Here is a 25,141-nt window from a genome sequence, read left to right on the forward strand (position 1 = left end):
AAATGGATGAATGACAGATAAACAGTTGACTAAAGGGTAGGAGGAATGGATGGTTGGATGGTGGCCAAAGATGACTAGAGGGATGGATGCATGAAGGTGAAATGGATGAATGACAGATAAATAGATGGCTACAGGAAGGGATGAATGGGAGAATGAGGAGTGGTTCACTGAGGGGGCAAATGGAGCAAAGGACAGACGGATGGATGGTGAACAGACAGATGTATCGAATAATGATGGGTAACCGGAAAGCAAAGATGACTTTGATGAATAGACACATATTTGGGCAATAGGATTCAGAATAAAGTCTGGAAAAGTGTTTTTCAGACTGCATAGGAACCAAACACACTGATCTTCTTTATTAAAAAAGCTACATTCTAACACTTCATAGCAAAACATAAAGACCACCAATTATTTGTAGGATTTCTGTTATAAATGCAAAAAGAAAAACAAGCAAACAAAGAGAGAGAGAGGCAGGAGGTGTACCCTTTGAAAAAGGCTGTGTTTTATTGAAATACAGCAGACATCAACATGTTGTTTTGCTGACCTGGGCAACAGAAACCTAGCTTGAACACTGCTCCAACTATGTAAAAACAAATAGTCATGGCTGTTATCAGTGTAGCTCCACAAAACACATTCAACCCAAACTGATTCGACTTTACATCCTTTTAGGCCGAAAACTGCTTAACAAAAGTGTTCAGAACTAAAACAAAAAACAAGCTGGTGCTCCACATCAATTTGGGTTTTCAGTGCAAAGTTGCTGGTGCGGCGTGCAAAGCTAAAAAAAACTTCACACGCCTCGTATAGGAGATTTGGAACAGTGTCCAGACTTGTTTTTGTGTCCAGGGTTGTTTGTTTGATAGTAGCAGTAGTAGAAGAAGCAGAATCTCTGTTATGAAGCAGGGCTGGCCTCAACACCCACCCCAACCCCCACGACCCTGAAAAAAATAAAAACACATTTATAGCACATCTTTCCCCTCCAGAAAAAGAAACCAGGAGTCATCCTCTCAGATGCACATGAAAGATTTATGTGATATTTGCTTAGGTTGAATGAGAGATTTTTCTAAAGATAAAAAAAAAATATTGGGTTGTATGCTTGTTTTTTACTTCTATTTTACACACAAACCGCTTTTAAGACACTTTTAGGCTGGTGATATTTTGGGAAAAATGTCCCACTTGTTTACTTGCAAGAAAGGGATTTAAATTTGGTGCAAATTAGTGCAAATTTTGATTGTCTCGTATCTCACAATAATCAAGTGGAAATCAGCTTGTGGTGCAACTAAAATGAAGACAATAAGAAATTTTAGCTTTTACTGCTTTGCTAAATTTTCCTTCTTCTCTTAGTTTACATGTAATATCCAACAAAATGTCAAAACACCACAAATTTTGTTTCTAAATGAAGCTTAAGGCTAAGAATGCATCTAATTACACATTTTGTTCTCAACAGAAAATGGATCAGGCAAAGAGTTTAGCTGCAAGAATAACAAAAAAAGGGTCTTTGTACAACCTTTTTTCAGTAAATACATTTCTATGGAGGCTTTTAATATTAAATCTCCACCAGATGCTGATAACATAAGTAATCAACGCATACTCAGAATTCAAAACAAGCCGATAAATTTTGTGCAGTTAACTGGAATGATTCAGGGAATAGACATTAAACACATCATGAAAAAAAAGCTGCAAAAGGGCAAAAGCCAATAAAACCCAGATGAAATCTCTTAGTATTTAGAAAATAACTTCCCCTCCTATCAGAAATGATTAATATCAGGTGGTTCTAACTGATGGCCTACTAAATGCTCATTACCAAGGAATTGCATCCGAAGCATTTCATAATGGGTCAGAGTTCTTTCAAGAGTTGCAAAATAAACTGCTTGTAGCGGTTGTGAACACATTTGATTGTTCCACTGGGAACCACCTGGGTCATAATTCTAAACTTAAAGTAAACCAGCTACAACCAGGTGCTCCTCTTGAAGCGTTTCAGAAAAGCTTTCCAAAAACTAAGCCATTTGGAGAGAGCGTTAGAAAGATCTGGAATTAGTAGGGACAGCTTTCCATAAAAACCACAATGGCTTCCATGGTTGCTCACTGCGCAAGACTCCACTGCTCAAGAAAAGGCGCATTAAATCTTATTTAAACTTTGCTGCAGAACATTTGGACAAGCCAAATGAATATCAGGAGAATGCAGGCTATTATCTCCTTCATTGTGATTGCACACACCATGTTTTAAGCAGCAATAGTACACCACCTCCAAAATACAACAAAACATTACATCTGACGGAAGCTTGAATGTGCTGATTTTCAGAAAATATCGTTTGCAGATTTATATAACTGAAGAAAAGATTGAGAAAAATACTTGATAATAATCCAAAGTTGAAACAAATTAGCAATTAGCATTCAAACACAGCCAAAGAAATCCTTGTCTGGTTTCAAAGAAAATATAGTCGCTTGAATGGCCCAAGCAATCTGCTCATAAATAGCTAAACGAGCAAAGACCATTAAAGGTGCTTATTTTAACAATATAAATATAGTTCAACATATCTTGATATCCATTACCATGCAAAGTGGAAACTGTTTTAGCACCACACCATGTATCTCCAGTTTTGCTGGGTTACGGCCAGTCAGTGCCAAGCAAAACAAATGGCACCGTTTGATTGGCTGCTTTCTAAACGCAAGCTAATAGCGTGTCAAGTACCATTACGCCTAGGTATTCATTATGAAATGCTCTATGAAAACATTCTTGTGTATAGACAGAATTGAATATCAGTGGACACAGAGGAGAACCCGAGGACCAACAAAGTCTGATTTTAGTTTCTGTTGAACAAAACAAAATATCACTTTAACAATGCTTTAGAGACTAGTTCCACCATATAGAAAACACTTAAGTGTTCCTTAACAAAAATAAATACTTTGTGAATAAATAAATGTTCAATACTTATTCCCTGTGCCATTTCACTTCTTTTGCACATGACAAAACCCTAAGGTTAAGCTTTGCGTTTCAAAATGTGTAAGTAACAACTTTCAATTAATGGATATGAGAAGACCATACCTCTGTTGTGGAGCGGTTTACACTTATATTTAAAAGAATTGTGGTACAGTGGTAGGAAGACATGTTGGATTTTATGTGAGTGCAAATTTTTTCTTGTTGTGCAAATTTATATGTAAAAGGAGTGCTGATGTAATCGAAGATAATACGTGCTTTGTTGTTTTTGTATTTTCACTTTGTTCAGCATGAGAGAGGACATCTCACCAGTTTCTTCTTTGAGTTGTACTGTGCCCACATTCACAACATTTACATAACTTCTCAAAGCAAATACATTCAATCATTAATCAGAAAAATACTCAAAACTATGCGCTTGCAAAAATAAAACTCTCTTAGTTAGCTTTCTAAGGCGGCACATCCACCTGGAGGCTCTCTGCAGTGCTGCCATCCTTTTGCACAAGGACTTTGAGCAGCGCAGCAAAGGACAGCTGTGGTGATGCAGGAGATTTTTTTTTCTTTTTCAATCTACAAAGCAATAAAAAAAAATGCACCTTTATCAACTCATACAAGCAGACAGAGCTTTGCACAAAACCTCAACACTGCAACTGGACGGATTTAAAAATCACACCCCCCCCCCATCATTGTTCTGCTGAGGCCAGTCCTGGTTTGCATTGGTAAATACAGTATTTCAGATATATGTAGTCTTTTCATCATTAACTCTGACCAGAACACTACAGCGGCAGAAGCGATACATAAAGAAGCTCATATTTTTGATTTTGCTATTATGCTTATTTTTGTTGGAATGGAACTAGTTTCAACTAAGCCTACCGAGCCAACATGTATTAATGTATCGAATAAAAGGCTATTTATCTTTTTTTATTATTTTCATTAATCACAGGTGTTCATGATGTGTGGAGGACGCCAAAACGAGAGGAAATAAACATAAGAAAGGGAAAGAAGAGAAGAAAGAAAAAATGGACTAAAATAGATTGAAGAGGAAGAAAGAAGGAAAGACAGATAGAATAAAGTATGATTCAGGCAGCATGATGATTCTGGATTGTGTGTATTTGCTGTTGAGTTTGTAGATTGCATGATCGTTACCATTAAATCCTTCTGCATTTGCCACCATTATGACAGCTTCTTAAGATGTTTTTTTTTCATTGTTTTTATGTAGTCGTTTGTTCCTTATCAGTTTAAAACAAAGATCCACGACAGTCACTTGGTCATACAAGCATAAGATGTGCAGATTGGCTTAAGTTTGCTTTTGTTTTTTTTTCCTGTTTTTTTTTCTTAGCTTTTCTCCAAAAAACAAACAAACAAAAAAAAAAAAGGATTCCAGACAGAGTGGCTACAATAATAATATTAACAATAGTAATAATATAATAATAGCACTTGACTTCACTTCAGCACAGTTTAAAAAAAGACAGAAATAAAGGTTATAAAGGTGCTTTTTTGTGTTTTTGTTTTTCTAAAATCTGATTTGATGTGAAGCGAAGTCCCCCCTTTTGCCCCCTTCCTCCCTCCTCCTCCTCCTCCTCCTCCTCCTCCTCTCAGCGGGGAAGTGGCGGGCAGAAGTCCAGTGCCGGTCAGACGAAGAAGTAGTGACTGAAGTATTGCCAACTGGTCTGTCTTTTTCTTTTTTTCAGTTTTTTTGTAGTGGTTCCACTCTGGTTCAGGACAAAAAGAGGAGAAGGAGAGATGGGAACTGAAAAAAAAGAAAGTTGTACACACACACACGCACTGCTGGCACCATGTTTGTTTAAAAGTCCGTCAACACAAATAAACAAACAAACAATCAAAAAGAAATCGCAAAAGAGTTGAAAGTAAGAGGGGTTTAAAAAATGAAGAAAAAGCAAAAAGGAGGGCTGTCGGGGGGGACGAATTGCTCCCATTTTACAAAATGTAACAAAATTTGTCCGCAAATTTTACAAATCTATCAGTACAGGAAAAACAAACAAACAAACAAACAAATATATCCTATTTACAATGACAAGAAGAAGAAGAAGAAGAACCCTTTTATTTTTTCAAAAGTGTAGTGAGAATGCAGCAGATCCCAGCTTTGGCACACGGCGATTTTGTTTTGTCTGTCTTTTTTTTTTCCATGTTTGTTTGTTTGTTTCAGATCCAACCTGTCTGACGATCCGTCGATCTGTCGGTTGGTGTGTACAGTCAAACTGTTGCTGCAGGCACACATTCAGTGCTCTGGTTCACCTTCCTCCTCATCATCCTCACATCTCCAAAGCAACGCAGGTCACGCACAACATCACCTCAGCCTTCACTCTGCCCGCCCATCGGTCGAGTTCAACCGCCGGCTCTAATCTGCTTCCTACAGGCTCACTTCGTGGAAGGGTTCTGTTATTCAAGAGGCTTTTAAGGGGCTTAGAGTAAATCACGGATCATTAACATAGTCTACTTATACATGCACTGGTTAGACCGTAAGCAAACAAGTCAGGAAGTTAAAAAAAGCCCCCAAAACAATTAAAAGCTTCCTTTAGGTGATTGTTTAGAACAATTTAAATCCTCTACTAAAGAAAAATGAGTTACTGAATGAATCTGAAGTTTTGCATTTTAACCTCATATTTCAAGTGTCAAGTTTCAATTTAACCACTTTAAATCTGACAGTTTGATGAGAAAAATCTTTTTGTGTGCCAATAGGAAATTGTCATACAAAATGTACCATTTTTCGTGCATGTGCATCAGGGTGCCTTGTTAGAAAACACCTTCGGATACAAAAGGTGATGCTTCTTAAAGAAAAAGAAGCATGAAATTTAGAGTTTCTAATCAGAAATAAAGCAATGAATCTTACTGGTCAGAAAAAAGGTGGTTGCTTATTTGCTAGTATTACCTATAAGAAGTATTCTTAAAAAAGACTTAAAAAGATACCTGTCAATCTGTCATTTCTCAATTTAGTTTTGATAAATTATCTTTAATCTTATTTTGACTTTGAATTTTTGATTGAATTAACAGTTAAAGCTATTATTACGTTTTAAGTCTTCATTGCACAATTTGTTTTAATAACTTTTTAGATTTTGTTACTGAGTAAAAGTGAGAGTCTACAAAACTGATATTAGCTTCATAATTTCTGGAGCTAGCAGCCTGGAGTTAACTGCTTCCCATATTTACTTCAGGTTTAAACTATATTAATTTAAAAGAAGTGATGGGCGGCACTCCACAATGTGTTTTGTTTTTTGACAGGAAATATTTTCAAACATTATTTTTGGTAGCCTTCTTTCAGCCAGCTGATAGGCAGTGTGAAGAAATGGTGGAGAAAGAAATTTTGTCATTCAGGCACTTCTTCTGGCAAACCATTAAAAGCACTTTAAAAAGTAGCAACAGAGGTTTGGCAACCAAAATTGCTTTAAACCTTGGCAAACCTAAAAAAACAAAAAAGCAAACCGGTTTTTGTTAGACTTTATGAAAAACCTTAGACATATGTTGATAAAATAGTGCTTCTGCCTTCCCCCTGCCATGGCTTTAATTTGGTAAAACTGATTGTATAGACAGGATTTTTACATTTGTGCACTGAAACTCGTTTTTTGCAAATTAGCTTAAATGCCTTTCTGTTTTGTTTGTATATTACTTTTATTAAACCCACTTCACTGTGAAAGCTGGAAGCATAAATATGAACTCTATTAAAAAGGAGGGATTTTTCAATTACTTTCACAGATTGTGACCCTGAATTTCTATTTGAGCTCTTCAGATTTTGGTATGGGTACATGCTTGCTCATGTCCCCTAATAAAACCGGCCGCCTCGAAAGCCCACTCTTATTTAAACTCAAAAATCATTCCCATCCTGGGGTCACTTCAGCAGGAAAACATGGACGACACTGCCTCAAACCGGATGGAGGAAGATGTTGTGCGTAACCTCGGATGCGACAATCAAGAGATAAGAATTGGTTTTAAAAAATAATAATACAGTACAATATCTGTTAATTAAAAGAAAATAAAATGAAAAAACTTTTGTCTCTCCATTCTTCAGATTCTTTCTTCCTGTATGTTTCCAGCAGCAGTGAGGGCGGCAAATCTAAAAAAAAAGGACAAGGGAGGGGAAAGAGGTAAAATAAAACCCTCAGTCATTTTTTCCTTTTACAACAAGCAAAAATGTCATCCTGATGCGAACTCAGATTATTACTACCTTAAAGAGAAAAAAAAAAATCATATATGGGCACAGAGAGGGATTAAAAAGCAATTGTTGTGCCAGAAGCTGGCACTCTCTGTTCTAATCCTTGTAGGTGGTTTAATGTTGAAAGTTGCCTTTTGTTTGGAATTAAATTGGGACCTATAGTCCCTGTGACTACAAAATCAGGACAATAGATAACCCCCCCAAAACTAAAATATACCAGTGTTGCTATGAAGATCATTCACATAGGATTTAAAAAAATATATTTTAAAAGATCAGCGACACAACTGCATGATTTAATGTAAAAAAAAACAAAAAACTTTTCATACTGCGTGCATGTCTAGCGCTATGATAATCTCCATGAAGCTAGAGGTTTTAGTTCCTGTTTCTTTAAGAACCGTGGCCATTTCTCAGTTTACTGCAATTAAACAAGCATGTTAAATGGCAGAAATCAATACTTTTATGTAAACAACAAATAAAAGAAAATTACACAGAGACTGCATGGTAACAAAGAAAAAGAACCTGGAAAATTATGTTTTGTGCAACAGCTAAAAAAAAAAAAAGATTTCTACTGGTGGTTAAGTTTTTTTTTTGTTTTTTTTTAATTTGAGTACAAATACAAAGCAGAAAATTACAGCTCAACCTAAATATTTACAGATGCTGTCTAAAAAGACAGATAATTATTGTATTTGAGCTGGTGGATCGTTTTGTGGTATGGTATGGAAACAATCATCTTATCTTGAATGTAAACAAAGGAGAAGGTTGCAGATTTCAAGAAAAACAAGGTTGGGGAAACACTATTAGCATCATAGGAGAAGAAGTGGAGGAGTATAACTACCTTGGCGGTCACTTGGACAACTGACTGAACTGTAGAGACGCAACAATAAAGTCGCATGTAAAATAGGAGCTTTAGTGTTTACAGTAAGATGCTGCATATTTTCTACAAATCCGTTGTTGAGAGTAATCTCTTCTGGCGTCATCTGTTGGTGTAGCAGCATCAGAGCCAGGGACTTAAAAATGCAACAAAAGCTGATAAAGAAGGTTAGTTCTGTTCTGGGGTGACTCCCGGGACCACTGGAGATGATGCCGCAAAGAAGAATTTTTCATAAATTCAAGAAAATAACAGGTGACCCTGAACATTCTTTACATCTGCCTTTCATACAGCAGTCAGTGGCTGTTCAGCCAGAGGCTTCTTCAGATGTGCTGCAATACTAACTGCTGCAGAACATCCTGCCTGCCTACAGGGAAAAAGATCAACATTAACTCTAGAAACTTGGAAAATATGAGTTATGACAAAATTTAATTTCCTTTAGGAATTAATAAAGTATTTTCAAATTAAATTAAATTTCACACCGCCTGACATCAAATCAGTCTAATTGTTTCACTTTTTTAAGTCAGTAAGGATGACAAAAATCAATCAGCCTTGTACTAAAATTAGTGGGGAAATAAATGGAAATTGCTTTTGATGATGCTGCAAAAACCTCAGCTCCTCATTAAGATTTTAAAACAAATTAGATTTTTTACTAGCAGTGAAGAAATAACCAATAATAATTAACTTCTCACCGCTGCTAACCAGCAGCAGACAATCCAACAAGACCAGAAGAGAATTTAAACCTCACCAGTTTCCCATTGATGAACAGTAGACTAAACTGCAAAACTAAAGTGTAAAAGTCTCAGAAAGTTGCAAATTATCATTTAGATATCCAAAATAATTCAAACTCGAATTGAAGCAAAGAGGTTTATAAAAGTGGAACCATAGTTTTCTAGATTTAAAAACAGTTCAGGAACATCTGAAAGAAAAAAAGAGTTGATCACACCGATACTATCCCTAAACATAAAAACTAATTGTTTGGCTGGTGCCTCAAACTAACAATCATGATTTTAACATTCACGCCTAGACTTCATTTGTACATTTAAGCTGAATATGTAAAAACAAATCTGCATAATTTTGGAATTAAAGAATCAGTGTTCAGAATCAGTCTCAGTCCAGTTGCTGCTCGAACATTCTCTGATGAAAAAGTGCAGCGATTTGAATGAAATCCATCTCTGACAAGACGATCATTGTGCTTCGTAACAAGGAGAAGCAGAGAAGGATAAAACATTTTCCGCAGCGTCTCTTATTAAAATGCATCACATTTCAGTTCGGAGGACTGTGCTTCCTTTGAAGAAGATCTTGCAGCACTTTCTAGTTTCACACACTGATTACTTTCCCCCGTCTGTATGTGCTGCTTTGACATGACGGTTCACAGCGCAGTGGAAAATGATTTAGATCTGATTAACATCGGAAGTGATGCGAGCTTTAGGTGGTTATGGCCCTGTAAAATTTTAAATCTGCTTTGAATCATCGCTGTTTCAATCCACTGATTTAAATAATAAAGAAATAGATTTTCTACTATAACTCATGATTTACAATTATTTGAAAACACATTCAAATCAAAAAGTCGTGGTTATTTGGAAACAGGTAATTTCAGTGTCCACTGTCCCTTTGTTTTGAATCATAATAAGAAGCACTGCAGCATTTTAGCAATTAAACCTTCATCTATAAGCTGCGACTGTTGATAAGTTATTACGGGACGCTGCGCCGTGCCACGCTGATTAAATGAAGCCTCAAGCTGCTGTGATTAGTGAGACAGGACAATAGATGATGCACACACACACAAACACACAGATGAGCTGTGGAGATCACAGCACATCAATTTTCACTGCAGGAATTTGCTCCATAAATTGTTATGACTCTCTATAACAATCGTTCTTCATCACTTATTCTTATCGTGATCGCTAACTTCTCACCTGAGGTTTTTACTGAGTGGACGGTGGAAAAAAAACATAAACCTGTATAAAAAAAAATAAAAATGATTTGACCACAATATTCTGATCATCATATGAACCTAGTTATTCAAAGTTCTTTGTATCTCTGATTATTTTCAAGTTTAAAAGGTCAAGTCGGCTCCCTCTTTCTTTTTTCTCCCCCTATTTTTTGTGAAAATTCATAATAATTGATTTCAAATCATTTCGTTCTTATTCCAAACATTCTCCACAGACACTAAGGATTTTTCTCTGATCTACTGTGGCCTTCACTCCGAAAGCCCACTGTCATTCACACTTCACTATTATACTTGTATATATATATTGCTATATTTAAAAGATAAAGCTTGAGCAACCTTCCAGATAATTGACTTATGATGTCTTTTAGATGATTAATTATTTTAAACAGTGTAAGACAGAAGAACAAAAACTGAAAATAAATTAATAAAGGATAAAGGTTTGGTGTGATAAATGTATAATTTTAGTGGTACTAAACTTGAGTCTTTTTTGTCTTTTTGACATAAGACTCAAGCCAGATGGTGTTGAACTGAAACATTGCAAAACGCAAATTTCACTTCTGACTATAGATAGTAAAATCTGTTAGGAACCACACAGCGCTACGGAAATGTTGGATGGCCTTGGAAAGTGGTTCAAACCCATAAACTCTTTCACATTTTTTCTTTTAAAACCACAAACCTCTATGACTTACATTAGTATTTTACGTGATAGACCAACACAAAATTGCTATAGACATAAATATCTGAAACGTGAGGCATTTGTATTTAGCCCTACTGAGTCATATCTAATGGGCTATGCCTCCACCAAAATCTAAAGTTTGAAATTCTTGTTTGTTCTACTTTGCAAAAAAAGCTCAAGCTCAGTCAGAACATCACATTTCATGTCATTGACTCTGGCTGCATGTTTAGGATTGTTGTCCTGTTGATGGTAAATTTTGTCCCAGTTTCAAGCATTTTTCAGCCTTCAACCCACCAACTCTGAGCAGCTTCCTTGTATCATGCTGCCACCACTATGTTTTAATGTGGGGTCATTGTATTCAAAATCACGTCCAATATTAGTTTTCTTTCACACACAACACTTTACCATGTTGCCCCAAAAGTTCGGTTTTATTCTCATCTGACCAGAGAACATTCTTCTAAGTTTCCAATATGTCGTAATGTATGGGTGTCTTCTATGAAGTCCAGATTTGAGTCTGGAGAGTCTTTGCAGCTCCTCTAGAATTACCATGAAGCTGTTCACTAATGTTCTCTAACAAACCCCTAAGTCCTTTACATGGCAGTTAAAATCACACTGAGATAAAACTAAATTTAGATAAATTCTATTTAATAGTTGACTTCTGAAGGCAGATGTTTACCTACTTATTTAGGTGCATCAAATTATAGGGGGGTGAAGAAAAGCGCAAGTAACTGAAAATCATCTATGTTTGTGTCATAATATCCACTGAGGTCTGAGGTTTTAACACAACATGTCATTAGGTTCAAGAAGCATGAATATCTTCACAAGAATCTGTATTTATTAGATGTGAAACTGCGAAAACTAATGTAATTTTCAGATGGTAATTAGATAATGCACTGCTATTAGTGATGACTTAGAAATTGAGAACACACATTTTGCTTTTACAATATATAAAAAGCTAAGAAGGGTAGAATGAAAGGTGAATAACAGATGTAGACTGTTGATATTGTAATATTAATAAAGTGTTTTCTTTTCCATTGGACAGATGTATCCTTTTTAATCATCAGTAATGTTTAATTTGAAGCATTTGTCTGATTATAAATACTTCTGTCCCAAATTTATACCCATGGAGAAAAGTTGCTGGAGAATGTTTTTAATCTGGAGCCAATTTTAAATCGGCAGGGTTTAGTGGATTTCAGCTTTCACTTGCCACAGTCATCTATCAGTCAGCCAAACTGATCTGGATAGCAGATTTCCGCCTCCAATAATACCTGGCACCTGAGCAGAGCAGCTGCAGTAACAAACTGAGTTTACATAGCAGCTCATGTTCATTTATCATCCTACTCTCAAACTAAGTCACAACCACCCCAACACCTCCCCCGGCTCTTCTGATAACACAAAATTATCATCTTGTTTTTTATGCGCCGCACCACTGCTGCTGAAATAAACCAGGAAAGTGACAATTTGATGGAGGCTTAAGCGTGTCGGACAGTAAAAGCTGAATTTCCGTAAAAGAAGAAGAAAATAAACTTCTCTGTGCAAATATGTGTCGCTGCTGTTGAGTTCGCCGGTGCCAGCTCTGATGTGTGGGTTGGAGTGGAGTGGGGACCACGAGAGTGGAGGAGTCTATGAGCGCGGCTGCAGCAGACTCGGGAGCAACAGTAAATAAATCTGCATTGTTGTTCTGGAGAACGTAATCAGTCGGCATAGCAACAAATAAAGACAACCTCTGAGGCTCTGGAGGCGCTTTGTCAGCAGGTCAACCCTGATGATGTTAAAGGGACTGCTAGCTTTCCTTCCTTCCTTCTTTTCTTTCTTCCTTCCATTCATTCATCCATCCATCTTTTCTAATCCAACCATCCATCTTTTCTAATATAGCCATCCATTCGTCCATCCATCCGTCTGCCTAACATTGTTCTATCCATCCTAATCCTACCATCCATGTTTATTAATATATCCTCTCTAATCCATCCATCCTCATATTCTAACTTATAACTGTTATATTTTTGTGACAATGATACTCCCACTGCATAAATTTTCTGTGGCAAATCCATTTTTTAATTCGTTTTACATCAAAAGAACTCTAAAAAGAATGAAAAGGCCTGGAATCCATATTTACTACTGCTGACTTGACCCCTGTAGTCTGTTTTTTGTTCCACTTTTTGTTGAAAGGGGAGCAGAGTTAAATGGCTTACAAAAGATGACTCCAAATGCAACACTGGGCAGTCTATAGCTTTGAAAAGAGAAATATTTCTTCATTTCCAAACATCAAACCACCAGGGAGGCAAAAGAGAAAAAAAAACTAACTCAGTTTCCAAAGTGCTGTATTTGTCACGGCATCTTTTTTACTAAGCAGAACTTTTTAACATCAATGAACTGGCCACTATTTTTGTGTTAAAAGTCTTTCTTGTAGAGAACAGCACATTTACATTTATTTTAGGAGAGTGAAAAACGTATTTGTTGTTTCCCAGTGCTGTCTGTCTCCTGTGGGACAAATAAAAAACACTTCTGAACTCAAATGTGAAGATAGAAAAAGGTGCGCAATTCTTTTTTTAAACACCACATGTCATTTGCAAAAACTCACTGTTGACTATTTAAAACACTGCGTATTGATTATTGATTTTAGCTGTCAAGTGTTGATTTTGATGCTATCCTAAAGTGGTGGCAATCTTTCCAAAGTGACAGTGTAAGAAGTTGTGTCTCAACCTTTTCCTTTTGTTTTTTAAACAGACATTTGTCTTGAAGAAATCATTTGAACAGATTCTATTTTGATGAGCAAAAGCCAAGCAGGCACATTAAGACATTCAATCTTCTGTCAGAACAGACAGTGGAGGGAACAAGCAGTAGACTCTGTCATCACTCTTTGCCCTAGGCAGAGCCTTTTATCTATGAAACTTTGCCACACTGGGGGGTCTGCTGCTATTTCAGGACTCCAATAATTTATAACCCCCCTTTCCAACAAAATCTTTAACCAAGTCACTGTTCAGCCAAAACTCATACAGCGACACACACACAAACAAAGACTGGTTGGATTTGTTTGTTTGTTGACTGGGATTGAGGTGTTGGCTTCAACACTGACAGAACAGGGGGAGTTGTAGGGGGGGAGACACTGGAGACCAGTGAGGACCATGCTGAGACAAATCAGTTTTCAATGGAGTGGAAAAAAATCTGCAGTTTGATTTTTTTTTTGAAGAACAATCTGCAGTTATTTTATATTTTAAAGCAGAATATTCAATAAAAACGTGAAAAGGGGCGACACGGGGGATTTGTCTCAGCTAATTGTGAACCTACAGCAGACTACTGAAATGTGCAGCCTTTGTTGAGTGAAGCAAGCGTATTGTTTACGCTAAAAGGCTTGAAAACTCCTCTGAAATCTATTAGTTCATAATCGAACAGCCAAAAATTACAGTGAGACACTCGCTGCTAAATTCAGAGCAGTTAAAGTTAAATGGATGTATAATTTTCTTTGCTGGTAGGGGACAAACTTACATTTGGTGTATTCTCGTCAGAAATGACTACACTTTTGGATACTTAAAATAATCAACCTTGTTCAGTTTTTGTTGTAACATACAGCAGTCAGTGTAATGTTAAACTGATGAAACACGTAGCATGACAATAGTGCTATTATAAATGATTATAGAAAAGTACTTTACTCATGTGAGACATATTACGTTGAATAGTATGTGTAAAACACTTGTTTTTAGATGCAGAGAAAGTACTTAGCAGAGGTGAAAACTTTTTTCTGATTTTAACAGAATAAAACATGTCAGTTATTCCATGCAGATTATCATGGTATTAATCTGCAGATTAAAGCAAAATGGGATTGTAAATTATTTGAGAACTTCAATATTTGTAAAAGTGTTAAAAAAGGCACAGTATGTCTGGAGATGCACCAGTGGATCAACTAAGAATTGGAATTGGCCAATTTACCCTCAGCTGGCTCTAAGCTGTGATTGGCCGGCAAAACAGTTATAAATCTGACATCTTTTCCATATTTTGTATGGCTGCAGAGAGAGGCATGTGGCAGAGATCGGCTCTGCCAACACTAAGAAGACCCAATCCACGCATCCAGCATACCAAAATAAGATAATCAGCTAAAAGCCTTTTTTCTGCCTCTGCTAATGTTATCACTTTGAGAAACCCTGCAAGCAAGACAATGATTTGAAAACTGTCTGGTCTTTACAAAGATGTCCCCTTTTCCTGTATGACAAAAACTCAGCAAGTTAGCAGCTCCAGAGGAACAATAAAACATGAAATCATAAAGCATGTACCGTTAACTTCGTTTCGAGGTTAAAAACTATATTCCAGCTCCAGAGGCCATCGCTAACAAGTCATCGGAAGAATATATTAGTTTGAAATGAATCACTAAGGTCTTGGTTATAAAAAGACAGTAGGATAGCATGTTATTAACATTTAAGATTTTCTTTGTTTCTGCAGCATACATTGGCATTACTTTTCCATTCTTCTGACTCTGACTGGTTCAGAGAGGTGTCAAGTATCTAACTCAACCGACGGGGTTTGAGATATAATGAGATATTTGATTTTTATCTTATCATGTTTAGGACTTAAGTTTGCTCCCATTACATGATCTTATTTGAATGAAATGTTTACAGGTCAGGGGGATTTATCAAAAAGAGCATAAAATAATTTTATTTGAAAGGAATGAACACCAACAGTGACATAACAGTGAAACATAATTGATTCTTCATTCTGGTCTGGGGGAAAGGTCAAAGGGCACATATAATGGTTCTTCCTGGGCTATCAACATATTTAACATTTTCAAAAGTGATGTTCTTGGAAAACATTTTTATTGGCAGGGTTTGTTGGTTGGATGAAGGAGAAAAGATGTTGATGTTTTGTTCAGACTTCATTTTTATTAACAACAAAATTACAAAGCAAACCTTTTAAATTCATTAAATCAGATTTCAAAGGTGCAGAAAAATAACTAATTATCAGTGAGGCCCCTGAAAAATTGTGGTTGATATTTTAGGAAGGTTATCAACATTTTTTTTTGACATTTTATAGCAAAAGTAATTAATCCCCAAACAAAGAATTGACTAATACATGTTATTGTATGTGGACTCTGAATGTAGCTGCAGGTTTAATTAAAAATGTTTGCCTTCAGTGTTTTTTATCAAGAACTTAATTTTTTTTTTTATCTGCATCAAATCTGCTTTAGAGGTCTTATTATTTTCCCAGGTTTCTTTGAGTCAGAAGACGGCACGTAAAGTCACTTTAGAGACATTGCAGAACAAACTTTTTACCTTTATCCCGTAAGCCGCCCGGATGTCTCTTCCGCCATCTTCCTCTCTCGGTCCAGGAGCAGCTCCCGTCCCCTCCTCAAAGGTCCATCCTCCAGCCAGCTCCCGAACACCTCCCGTGCTCCTCCCATGACTCCCCCGTTGTGGGCCCCATTCTTCATTTCAGCCATACTCTGCTGCCTCAGTCTGTTGGACCAATTTTAACACCACAGTTACGGTAACAATAGACACCATTAAGTTCCATTATTGTTCCTAAATGCGGCCTCTAAAACCCTGCTGGACATCACTGATGAGCCTCATATGAATGATAATGTGTTTGTGTGTCATCTGGGTTTCACTTGGTTCTCTGCTTAGACAATGATAGACGGGGCAGGATTCTGGTTCATTAAGTCTTTGTAATGGACAGAAAAATATTAGATGTTTCATAGTAACATTTCTCATTTACAACAAGGCGAACATCTTGTATTACAAGTAACCTAATTTAAACGCTGTGCATTCTTTAAAAGTACGGCTGAAAAGCTTTTTGCTTTTTATTCCAAAACCAATTGGAAAGGTCTGAAAAGTAGAATATTCATTCATTTGAGAAGTGAGTGTTGTTAACAAATCCTCCAAACAAACTAGAATTTGAGCATAAAATAAAAATATAATTTACAATGTATTTGTTTTTCTGAGTGTATAAGAACTTCAAATTAGCAATCTGTGACTTTCTCATTCTAAGGGATATAAATGACACATTTCACTCAACCACTGATCATAGATCAAATTTCATCTTCCCACCAAGCTCAATGAGATGAATAGTGAAGGAGGAAAACAAAACTACAAAGATCTCTGCTAGAGAACTGCTGCAAAGAGTGACATCTTGGGATCCGTTGCTCTACATAGCAACTTTGTACTTAGGAATGCCACCTCTGTTAAGTTATGTTCGGTCCTCCCTTTAGAAATTTTTTACTTTTCCCCCTCAGGACATTAGCATAATGTGCTCACAGTAACGACCAAGAGACAGTCTCTTTAACCTGCTGCTATTGTCATAAAACCACAAGTGTTGTTGCCTTTACTGATGCTGACCTGTCAAACCTTTCTGATTTTTATTGTACAACAATGAATCTGTCAACTGATAAGCAGACATGACGCTAATTAATTTTCCAAATTACCATCGGCCATCTAGGTCCACAAGTTTCATAGCTGGAAAATTCCTTTTCTGTTCTACCATTAAAGTCATACCCATGTGGAGTTACTGGAATCACTTGCTTGAATCTGATCTTAATAAAACTGAGCATGATTAAGACCATTGTTAGTTGAAAGAGTTAGTATGTGGAAAATGTTAAGTACGTTGGGAGATATTTTGCATATTTTCAGTAAATAACTGTCCAATTTTTTAAATGAAACACTAGAGTACCTGACCGAGCGACAGTCCAGGATGATTTTAACCGTCTTAAGAGATGAGGTCACTAACCCCCAACACGTTTTTTACACTGTGAACAGTCCAGCAAGTTCACACCGACGCTGAGCACAAGGTTTCTACTGTAAACTTTGTGCGCTTTTACAAGGTTTTATTTGAGTGTGGTTTCGGAAATTGAAAGTCTGACAGGAGAATGTCACGGTCCCTGCAGTCTGACCATGACATTTGTCGTGCTCCTTCTGAGCGTCACTTTAAGACCCTGGGAAAGGTAAATGTCAGGAGTGGACAGTTATCATTAAAGCTGTCTATATAGTCTTAAAAAAACAGGTGGCAAATTAACCTAAAGGCTCAATAGGGTCCAAAGGCAGACTTGTGTGATGTACAAATACATACTTTGTATACATCTTTCTTTTTTCTGTAAATTCTTATTAACTTTATATACTTTCTATAATTTGTTTGAAGTACCAAGGATTTCTTTCTAAACTTTGTAGAACTGCGTTCTACTAATTTAAAAAAGTTTTCAATAAGACTTCTGCAACTGAAAAACTAATCTTAAACTGGAATATGACTTAGTATGAGATTGGGTGTGAATGGTTTAATTTTATATATCTGCTGGGATGTTACTGCTCAACTTTTATTTGTAACTTTTAAATTGTGCAAATCCTGAGTTTAGATTTTACTTAAAAAGAGATCTGAATCAATCAATATTCTGATTAAACAAAAATAAAGAAAATTATATTTTCACATTTATTATTTTTTTATATAAAATTTAAATAAATGCATCTAAATTTATTTATATTCTACTGGCTCCATATTAATTGTTTTTGTTTTAAACATATTGTTTCCTTTATGTCAGATCCTTCTCTAGAAGATCATCATAGCAACATACAGTACAGCATATTTATTGACTGTAATTATATATATCAATATCAAGAAATAAAACAGCATTAATAATCAGAATAATAGGGGGAGAATTATCGTGGCTGTTTATCCGTTATGGATGTTTCCAACTTCTCAAACACACAAATATTCGGCATACATGAAACAAAATATTATAAAAAAAGCTGCTTTGTAGGCATTTTACTTTTTTACTGAATTTGGAAGGTAGTTGTTAATCATTCTTCTGATATTTAAGGTAATGAGGCAATTGCTCACTATTATACTTAATGTGAGTGGGTCATAAGTGGAAAATGTTTAATTAATGAAAAGAAACTAATCATTAAAATGATGCCACACTCTGGGTACTTCAAACATTAAAATAGTGAACTGCTCATGTCATGTGGAAACCTTTCAATGAAAACTGGGATATCATATTTTATGTATTTCTTTAGATCATAAAATGTATATGAATTTATTTAATCTAAAGCTAAACTCTAGTGCAAATTGTCTTAAGCAATATGTGTGCATTTCTATGTACTTTCATGAGTTCAAGAGACATTAAAGAGTTTTAGACTTCACAGAACCAGCAGCAGCAAGAAGGATTTCATTGTGCTGTCAGCGCAGGTTCACATCGTGTTTTTTTTATTTATTTATTTTTTACAGCGACTGAGCCTGAATCCAGAGCTCACTCCTGGGAAGAATAAAATGCTTGCCAAATTATTGTGCAGATATTGGTTTCCAACCTAATGGCTGTGTTATCTGGCCAAACATGTCCCAAGCTGCTCAATAGGAAGGAAGACTAAATGATGTCCCATATATTGGTAGGTTAACACCTTGAAAACAATGGTAATATGGTAACTAGAAAAAAAAAGCTGACACCCATGTAGGAAGAAATAGAAATTCATTTTGGATGCACAGGTCACCAGAAAAAGTGCCGGTGGGCAGAAAATTTTGCTGAAGATAATAAGAGAATATTAAGTAAACACTGACTGCATAAAAGTGGGGAAGAAGTGAAACTAAAACTAGTTCTGAGAATACCGGATGATGGAATATAACAACCTTGGGAAATGAATCCAAATAGACTTACCTACTCTGAATAATTTCTATCGTCTCATCCATAAAACTGAAGATTTCAAGCTGAGGCACAAGTTAGTTACCCTGAAAGCTGGTCTTGATATGATAGTCATGACAACGTATTAATTTTCTACAGCACAACCAGGACAAAACAGAGGTTTTAGTCATCGGTCCTGAGACACACAGGGAGAAACTTCACACCAACTTAGGTGCTCTGGCACAACACCTATATAGAATTGTGAAGAAGCTTGGCATTATTTTTGAGTCAAATCAAATAGAAAAACAAAACAAAAACTCATTATTGATATAACGAAGACACACTCTTTCAGTTAAAGAACTTAATCTTAATCCAAGCCAATGTAGACATTTTCATACATGCTGTTATCACCTGTAGAATTGGTGAATCTCATCACTGGAATTAATAAAAAAATAAGTTGCACATCTTCTGAAAAGGACCAGAAGGAGAATCTGTGTAATTCTGATTCTCTGCCCCTTTTTTTTTGTCTTTCAGCGTTGATATTAAGATTCCTTAAATGACTTTTAGAGCTTTGAATGGGCTTAGTCCAAAATATATATTTTATTTGCTTTTGACTTCTATTAGAAACAGAGGTCTGCAGATTCAGGTATTTTATTAATCCTGAAAGCTACGATGATTTTAATTACTCTTGACTTCCACTGTAAAATGACCTTCCTCAGGACCCGAGGGCAGCTGGGAGGGTTCAAAGTTTTTAAGGCAAACTCAAGGAATATTGGTTTAGCAAAGCTTTTAATCATGTTCTGTTGCCACTAACTCTGATATTTACAAAGCAATTTTTCCTGTATTAATAGCCACTGTCCCTAAAATAAAAGGTCACTGAATTCAGGTGATCAGGTGCTTTTGATGTACGAAGTAGCAGGCTGAACCTTCACATTTGCGTTAAGACTTTACCAACACTTTTATATCATTTTTAAAAAATTTAAACCGCTTTATACTTCAACTGAATCAACACAATTTGTTGTTTTGTTATAAAATTTAGTTTCTGTACTTCTGGTATTGTTGTTGATACAAGTGTTTTTACACTTTGTAAATATCGTTCACAACCAACGGAAAAGTTCAACTGTTTCATCACAACTCGACCGAAGGAGGCCGACACTGAGACAGTTGGAGGCAAAATATTGCAGTACTAAACAAATTTACACAAAAATATCAAGATTCTCACAGACACATAAAGATAGAACCTTAAATAACCTATAAAGACGGTTTCTCTGAAAAAGAAGGCTGATTTGGGGTTTAGTCGCACTTTAAACATCTCCATTTTCGTTGAGTATTGCATGTTCTGCAAGATTACAGCAATGGCCAACTTTTGTTTTGTTTTGTCTACATGTAGCTTTCTGTCTATATTTAGCTGGTTTGTTAAAAGTACAAACAAATATTCAACACTAATAATTCTGCCACCAAGAGGTTTAGGTATTTCTACAATTTTTCTGTCAGACAGATATATTCAGGAGTATATAGTAGAATATTCAAGGCTTGAAGACATAATAAGTGCAAGAATTTCTAAGTTTTTTCATAGTTTTTTAATCATGTAATTTTGAAACCTACATTTCTAAATGCTAGAGCGAAAATACCAATGATAACCAAGATTAAAGTACCTGCCAGCAAACTGGTCTTGGAGCTCAGTGTGCTGCTGATTGTTGAGACTGTTGGAACGCTGGTTCAAAAGCCATCCAAGCTCCAGCTCCAGCACTTTGTTGTTGTTTGCTACGGCTCCTTCCTGACAACGCTGGATGATGCTGGATGAAGTTTTCTCAGGGGAACACACAGACTGCCCCTGCCCTCCATTTATTCCATTGTTGTGAAAGAGTTCTGTCAGTTCCACACTCTGCAGCCGAGTGTCAGTGAACCAACGAGCGAGCTCGGAGCGAGCAAGTCCTTTTCGACCTTCCAGCTGGTGTAACTCCTCAGGGGAAGGCCACCGTGTTTGAGCAAAATCGTCCTTGAGGAGTGCCAGTGATCGGCTGTCTGGAGGCACTGAGCAGGTATTTAAGTTAGGGATGGAAGAAGCAATGGAGAGGGCATGTAAAGGTAAAGGAGGGCTCTTAAGATTGACCACATTAGTGTTTGTTTTGTGGACCCCATTCAGCTGTAGAGTTTGATGCTGTTGTGGATGTAACTGTTTCTCCCCTATGCCAGGAGTACCACTCAATTTCTTGGTGCCCATGGAGTTCAGAAGGGCTTGTTCCAGGTTGTCTCGTAGTGCACGGCGCTCCACAAACCAGCTGTCAATTTCCTGATGAGACAGGCGGGTTGTGGCTGCAAGATTGTCCACATCGCTATGAGTGGGAAAGCTGTTCCTCAAGAAATTCTCCTCCAAGACCTTCAGTTGTTTTGCTGTTTTTCCTTTCATCCTTTCCAGCAAAGGGAACTGAGTCATCACGGAGGACTTTGGATTAAAATCTTGTTTTTGTGGTGTTGAAGCATCGCCACCGTCCAAGTGTATGATTCCGTTATTGTGAGTAGGGCACGTCTGATCGGTGAACAATTTACCATCCAAACGGGATGTCCCATTAGCCTCTGTCAGAGGACTGACAAGTTTATCTCCTCTGGGGTAGCCAGAATTAATCTCTAAACTCTGATGCTCCTTTAGTTTCTTGCCCTCCAGAGGGAACCCCTGAATTTGCGAAGGGATTTTAGCTGGAGTGCGAACAGACTGGATGATGGTTGGTCGCCTTATGTGAGAGTTTATAGATGGAGGAGAGTTTGGCAGGTTCAAATCAGGCAAAGGTTGAGTATTAGCATGCTTTTCTTTGGGACTAATGGTTGTAGTTCGAGGGATTAGCAAACAGTTTTTAAATGGTGGGGCATATATAGGCGGAGGAGCTATCATAGGCCTTGTTAAGGACTCTGGAAATATCATGGAGGGCAAAGAGACCACTGGCTTTGTCTTGGAATTTCCAGTTGCAGAGAGAAACTTCCCTTTGGAGGACGATAATAGTGATGACGATGAAGATGGTGGCAGCATTGAAGGCACAGGAAAAGATGGCCTCTTCATTTCTGCATTGACTAGCGGAGCTGCTCCAGGTCTTTTCATTTCCATAGGAATTGGTGGTGGAGCCATTGGTAGTCGGTCTTTCTGGGGTGGAGGTGGTGGTGGAGGAGCCATAAGAAGCTTGTCTTTAGGGTCACCAGAATGAGGGGCCACCGCCATGATAGGTCGCTTTGCCTCGGGACCAATCTGTGACGCTAGATGTGTGGTCAGGGATCGTTTAAGATTGTGGCTGGAACCTATCGTTACCCCTGCAGAAGAATTTGTGGATGAGACAATACTTAATTCACTGGACACAGTTGTCCGCACCTGACCTGGGTGCTCGACAGTTGTGTGAACAATAGGCTGCTTGGACAATTTGGCAGAGGGATGAGATATAGGGCTGGTAAATGTGTGATGGGCAGGAGGAATAGAACCATTGAACATTTTCTTTCTGGCTTCCTCCACCTCTTCTGGGGACCAGGTGATCCCTTGCTTCAGCCGCTGGGTGGTGAACCAGACTTTGATCTGCTCCTCCGGATGCTTGGAGGCAGCCGTGAGCCATGACAGCTCGGCATGAGTTGGGTAAGGAAACTTGTTAAAGGATGAGATCAATGTCAAATTGTCGTCTAAGGAAGGATTGTATTTGGTGGTGTTCAAAGGAACAGCTATTTTTGGTACAGAGTTAAAGTTGGGTGGGCGCTTAAGCATTGGGGTGACATGAGAAAGCCCTTGAAGCATGGTGGGTTCAGGTATGATAACTGTTCCATTGATGTTTAATGCTGTGATCTGATCCTTCTGGATCAAACCATCCAGTTGGCTTTGAAGGTCTGCTCCTCCAAAGAGGGATTGCATGTTACAGGGTGTTTTTACTGTTGTAGATATACAAGGTGGAAACATGGAAATACTGTTGCCTTCACCTTGCTCATCTGTCATTTTGCATTCAGCTGAATTGTCTTTGCCTTCGATTGTCTGTTCTAAGATAGTCTGATTGTTCCTTTGTATCCTTTTAAACTTGAAGTTTGTCTCACCTGGGTGCTGGCTTTCATTATGCTCCGTGAGTGAGTCAAACTTCTTGGTGTTGAAGTTGCACACAGCACAGAGATACAGTGGATTCAGAATGACGTTAGGGTGACTGGAGTCTACATGTTCCTTAAAGTCACTCAGATTCTGCGTCAAAAACGGACAGTATTTGCATTTGTACCCTCTAGGCTGCTTTTTCTCTGACACCTGTTCAGATTCAGTTTCTTTGTCTTTCAGTTCACTTATGTCTACATTTTCCATGACATGAGTTTGATCTCCTTTATCGGACTCCAGCTCTTGTACTAATGGCTCAAGGTTTTGTGTTTCCACTTGCTTTGAAAATGTCCCCTTGTCAGGGTTCTCTGTATTCTTCTGCTGAGGATCCTGCTTTGCATTGGTTTCTGATAGTTCTGAATGTCTATTTCCCGTCATGACGTTGCCAGACAGTTTTTCCATATTCATCATCACGTCTTCTGGATCTTCTAGCTCATCGGGCAGGTCGCTTACGACTCGGACCATGCAAGGTGTGGAGGACTTTCTACGGCTGGACATGATGGCTGTTGCTGCTGGTGTTGGTGGTAATACCTGTGCTGGTGCTGCTGATTGTGTTGAAGAGACTGTGGATTTTGGCTGATAGTGCTGGTAACCAAGCTTAGCGGATTGTCGGGTCTTTTTAAGCGACCCTTACTGAAGTGGATAGTAGCTGATGATTGTGGATACCAGTTGGTGGGTGAAGGAGTAGTCTCCAGCGTGCAAGAGAGAGGGTGAAAACCAGCTGATGGAACGGGCCCAGGACCGGCTGTGCAGTGGCGTCTCCCGCTCACCGGCAGTGTCAGCTCCCAGCCTGGGCGTCATGGGAGGGCATCACAGACAGCAGCGGGGCTCAAGCTGCAGAGACACAAGCAACAAGAGGTAAAAATAGCTGTTAATTATCTGAATCATTAATTATTTATTGTAGAATCACAAAAGCATGCTAAGATGTAAGAAGAAAAAATCTGCATTAAAAGGCGAGATGATGTTCTACATTTTGAAATGTTATGACTACAAACTTTAAAAGTGTTCTATTGAAATTTCTTGAAATTGTCCAAAGTAGTTCCTAATCATAGGAAAAATGGAAAATAAATAAATAAAAGTAAAAATATAACATGTATACAATCTTCCCCCATCAAAGAGTAACTTGCTGAACCACCTTTTGTTGAATATGCAGATGCAAAATCTACTCTGGCATCTGTGAACAGCAATTTTCAAGCATCACCATAGATTCAAGAATAACATTTAGGACTGAACCTTTGCACATGGTAGCTCTCTTACTGCCTATTTGCTTAGAATTGTCCTGCTGGAAATTGAACCTTCAACAAAAGTATTTTACCATCCGTCTTTTTGCCAACCAAGTTGATGGTGTGTTAAGCACAATGTAAAATTTTAATGTACGTCAATTAGATAGATTTTGGTCTCATTTGAGTAAAAGACATTCTTCAAAATTATTGCTTTGTGGCAAACTAAAAATGGAAAATGATTTCCTGAACTGCTATGTTTCTTGTTCTTCACAATACTGTTTCAATAGAGTACTCAAAGGCTACACTTACACAACAGGCAAATGCGACCCAAATCTGATTTTTTTTTGCCCATGTGCAATCCATAGCAAACTTTTTCAGATTAGTCTGAAGGCCCAATTCCAATCTTTTCACTTTCCAAAAATCTGATTTGAGCCACTTTCATGTTGTGAAAGTGATGTAGATATTGTGTTTTCCCTGTGTGTTAATACATGCAAGTGTATACATGTTTAAACTATTAAATAGGCAGTTTTAACTGTTTCTAGAATGGTCCTAAGTATTCACGTATTTCACATGTTTACAGGAAATTGTCAAGAGTGGATCTGTATTATTTGTAAATCCAAGCAAGGGA

The 25,141-nt window shown here is 37.4% G+C and overlaps 1 protein-coding gene across 1 annotated transcript in view; it reads right to left on the minus strand.

The window, feature by feature from the left end:
- Nucleotides 1–480: 480 nt before the first annotated feature.
- LOC114155480 (zinc fingers and homeoboxes protein 2-like) overlaps nucleotides 481–25,141 on the minus strand; it is a 152,580-nt gene continuing 127,919 nt past the window's right edge. The window contains exons 3-5 of the mRNA XM_028035393.1: nucleotides 20,841–24,124; nucleotides 15,860–16,042; nucleotides 481–7,001 (exon numbers count right to left, since the gene is read on the minus strand). Coding sequence (XP_027891194.1) covers nucleotides 15,862–16,042; nucleotides 20,841–23,788 — 3,129 coding nt within the window. The 5' untranslated portion in view covers nucleotides 23,789–24,124 and the 3' untranslated portion in view covers nucleotides 481–7,001; nucleotides 15,860–15,861. The remainder of the gene's footprint in view (nucleotides 7,002–15,859; nucleotides 16,043–20,840; nucleotides 24,125–25,141) is intronic.

This window comes from Xiphophorus couchianus, chromosome 13, assembly GCF_001444195.1.
Source record: "Xiphophorus couchianus chromosome 13, X_couchianus-1.0, whole genome shotgun sequence".
NCBI lineage: Eukaryota > Metazoa > Chordata > Actinopteri > Cyprinodontiformes > Poeciliidae > Xiphophorus > Xiphophorus couchianus.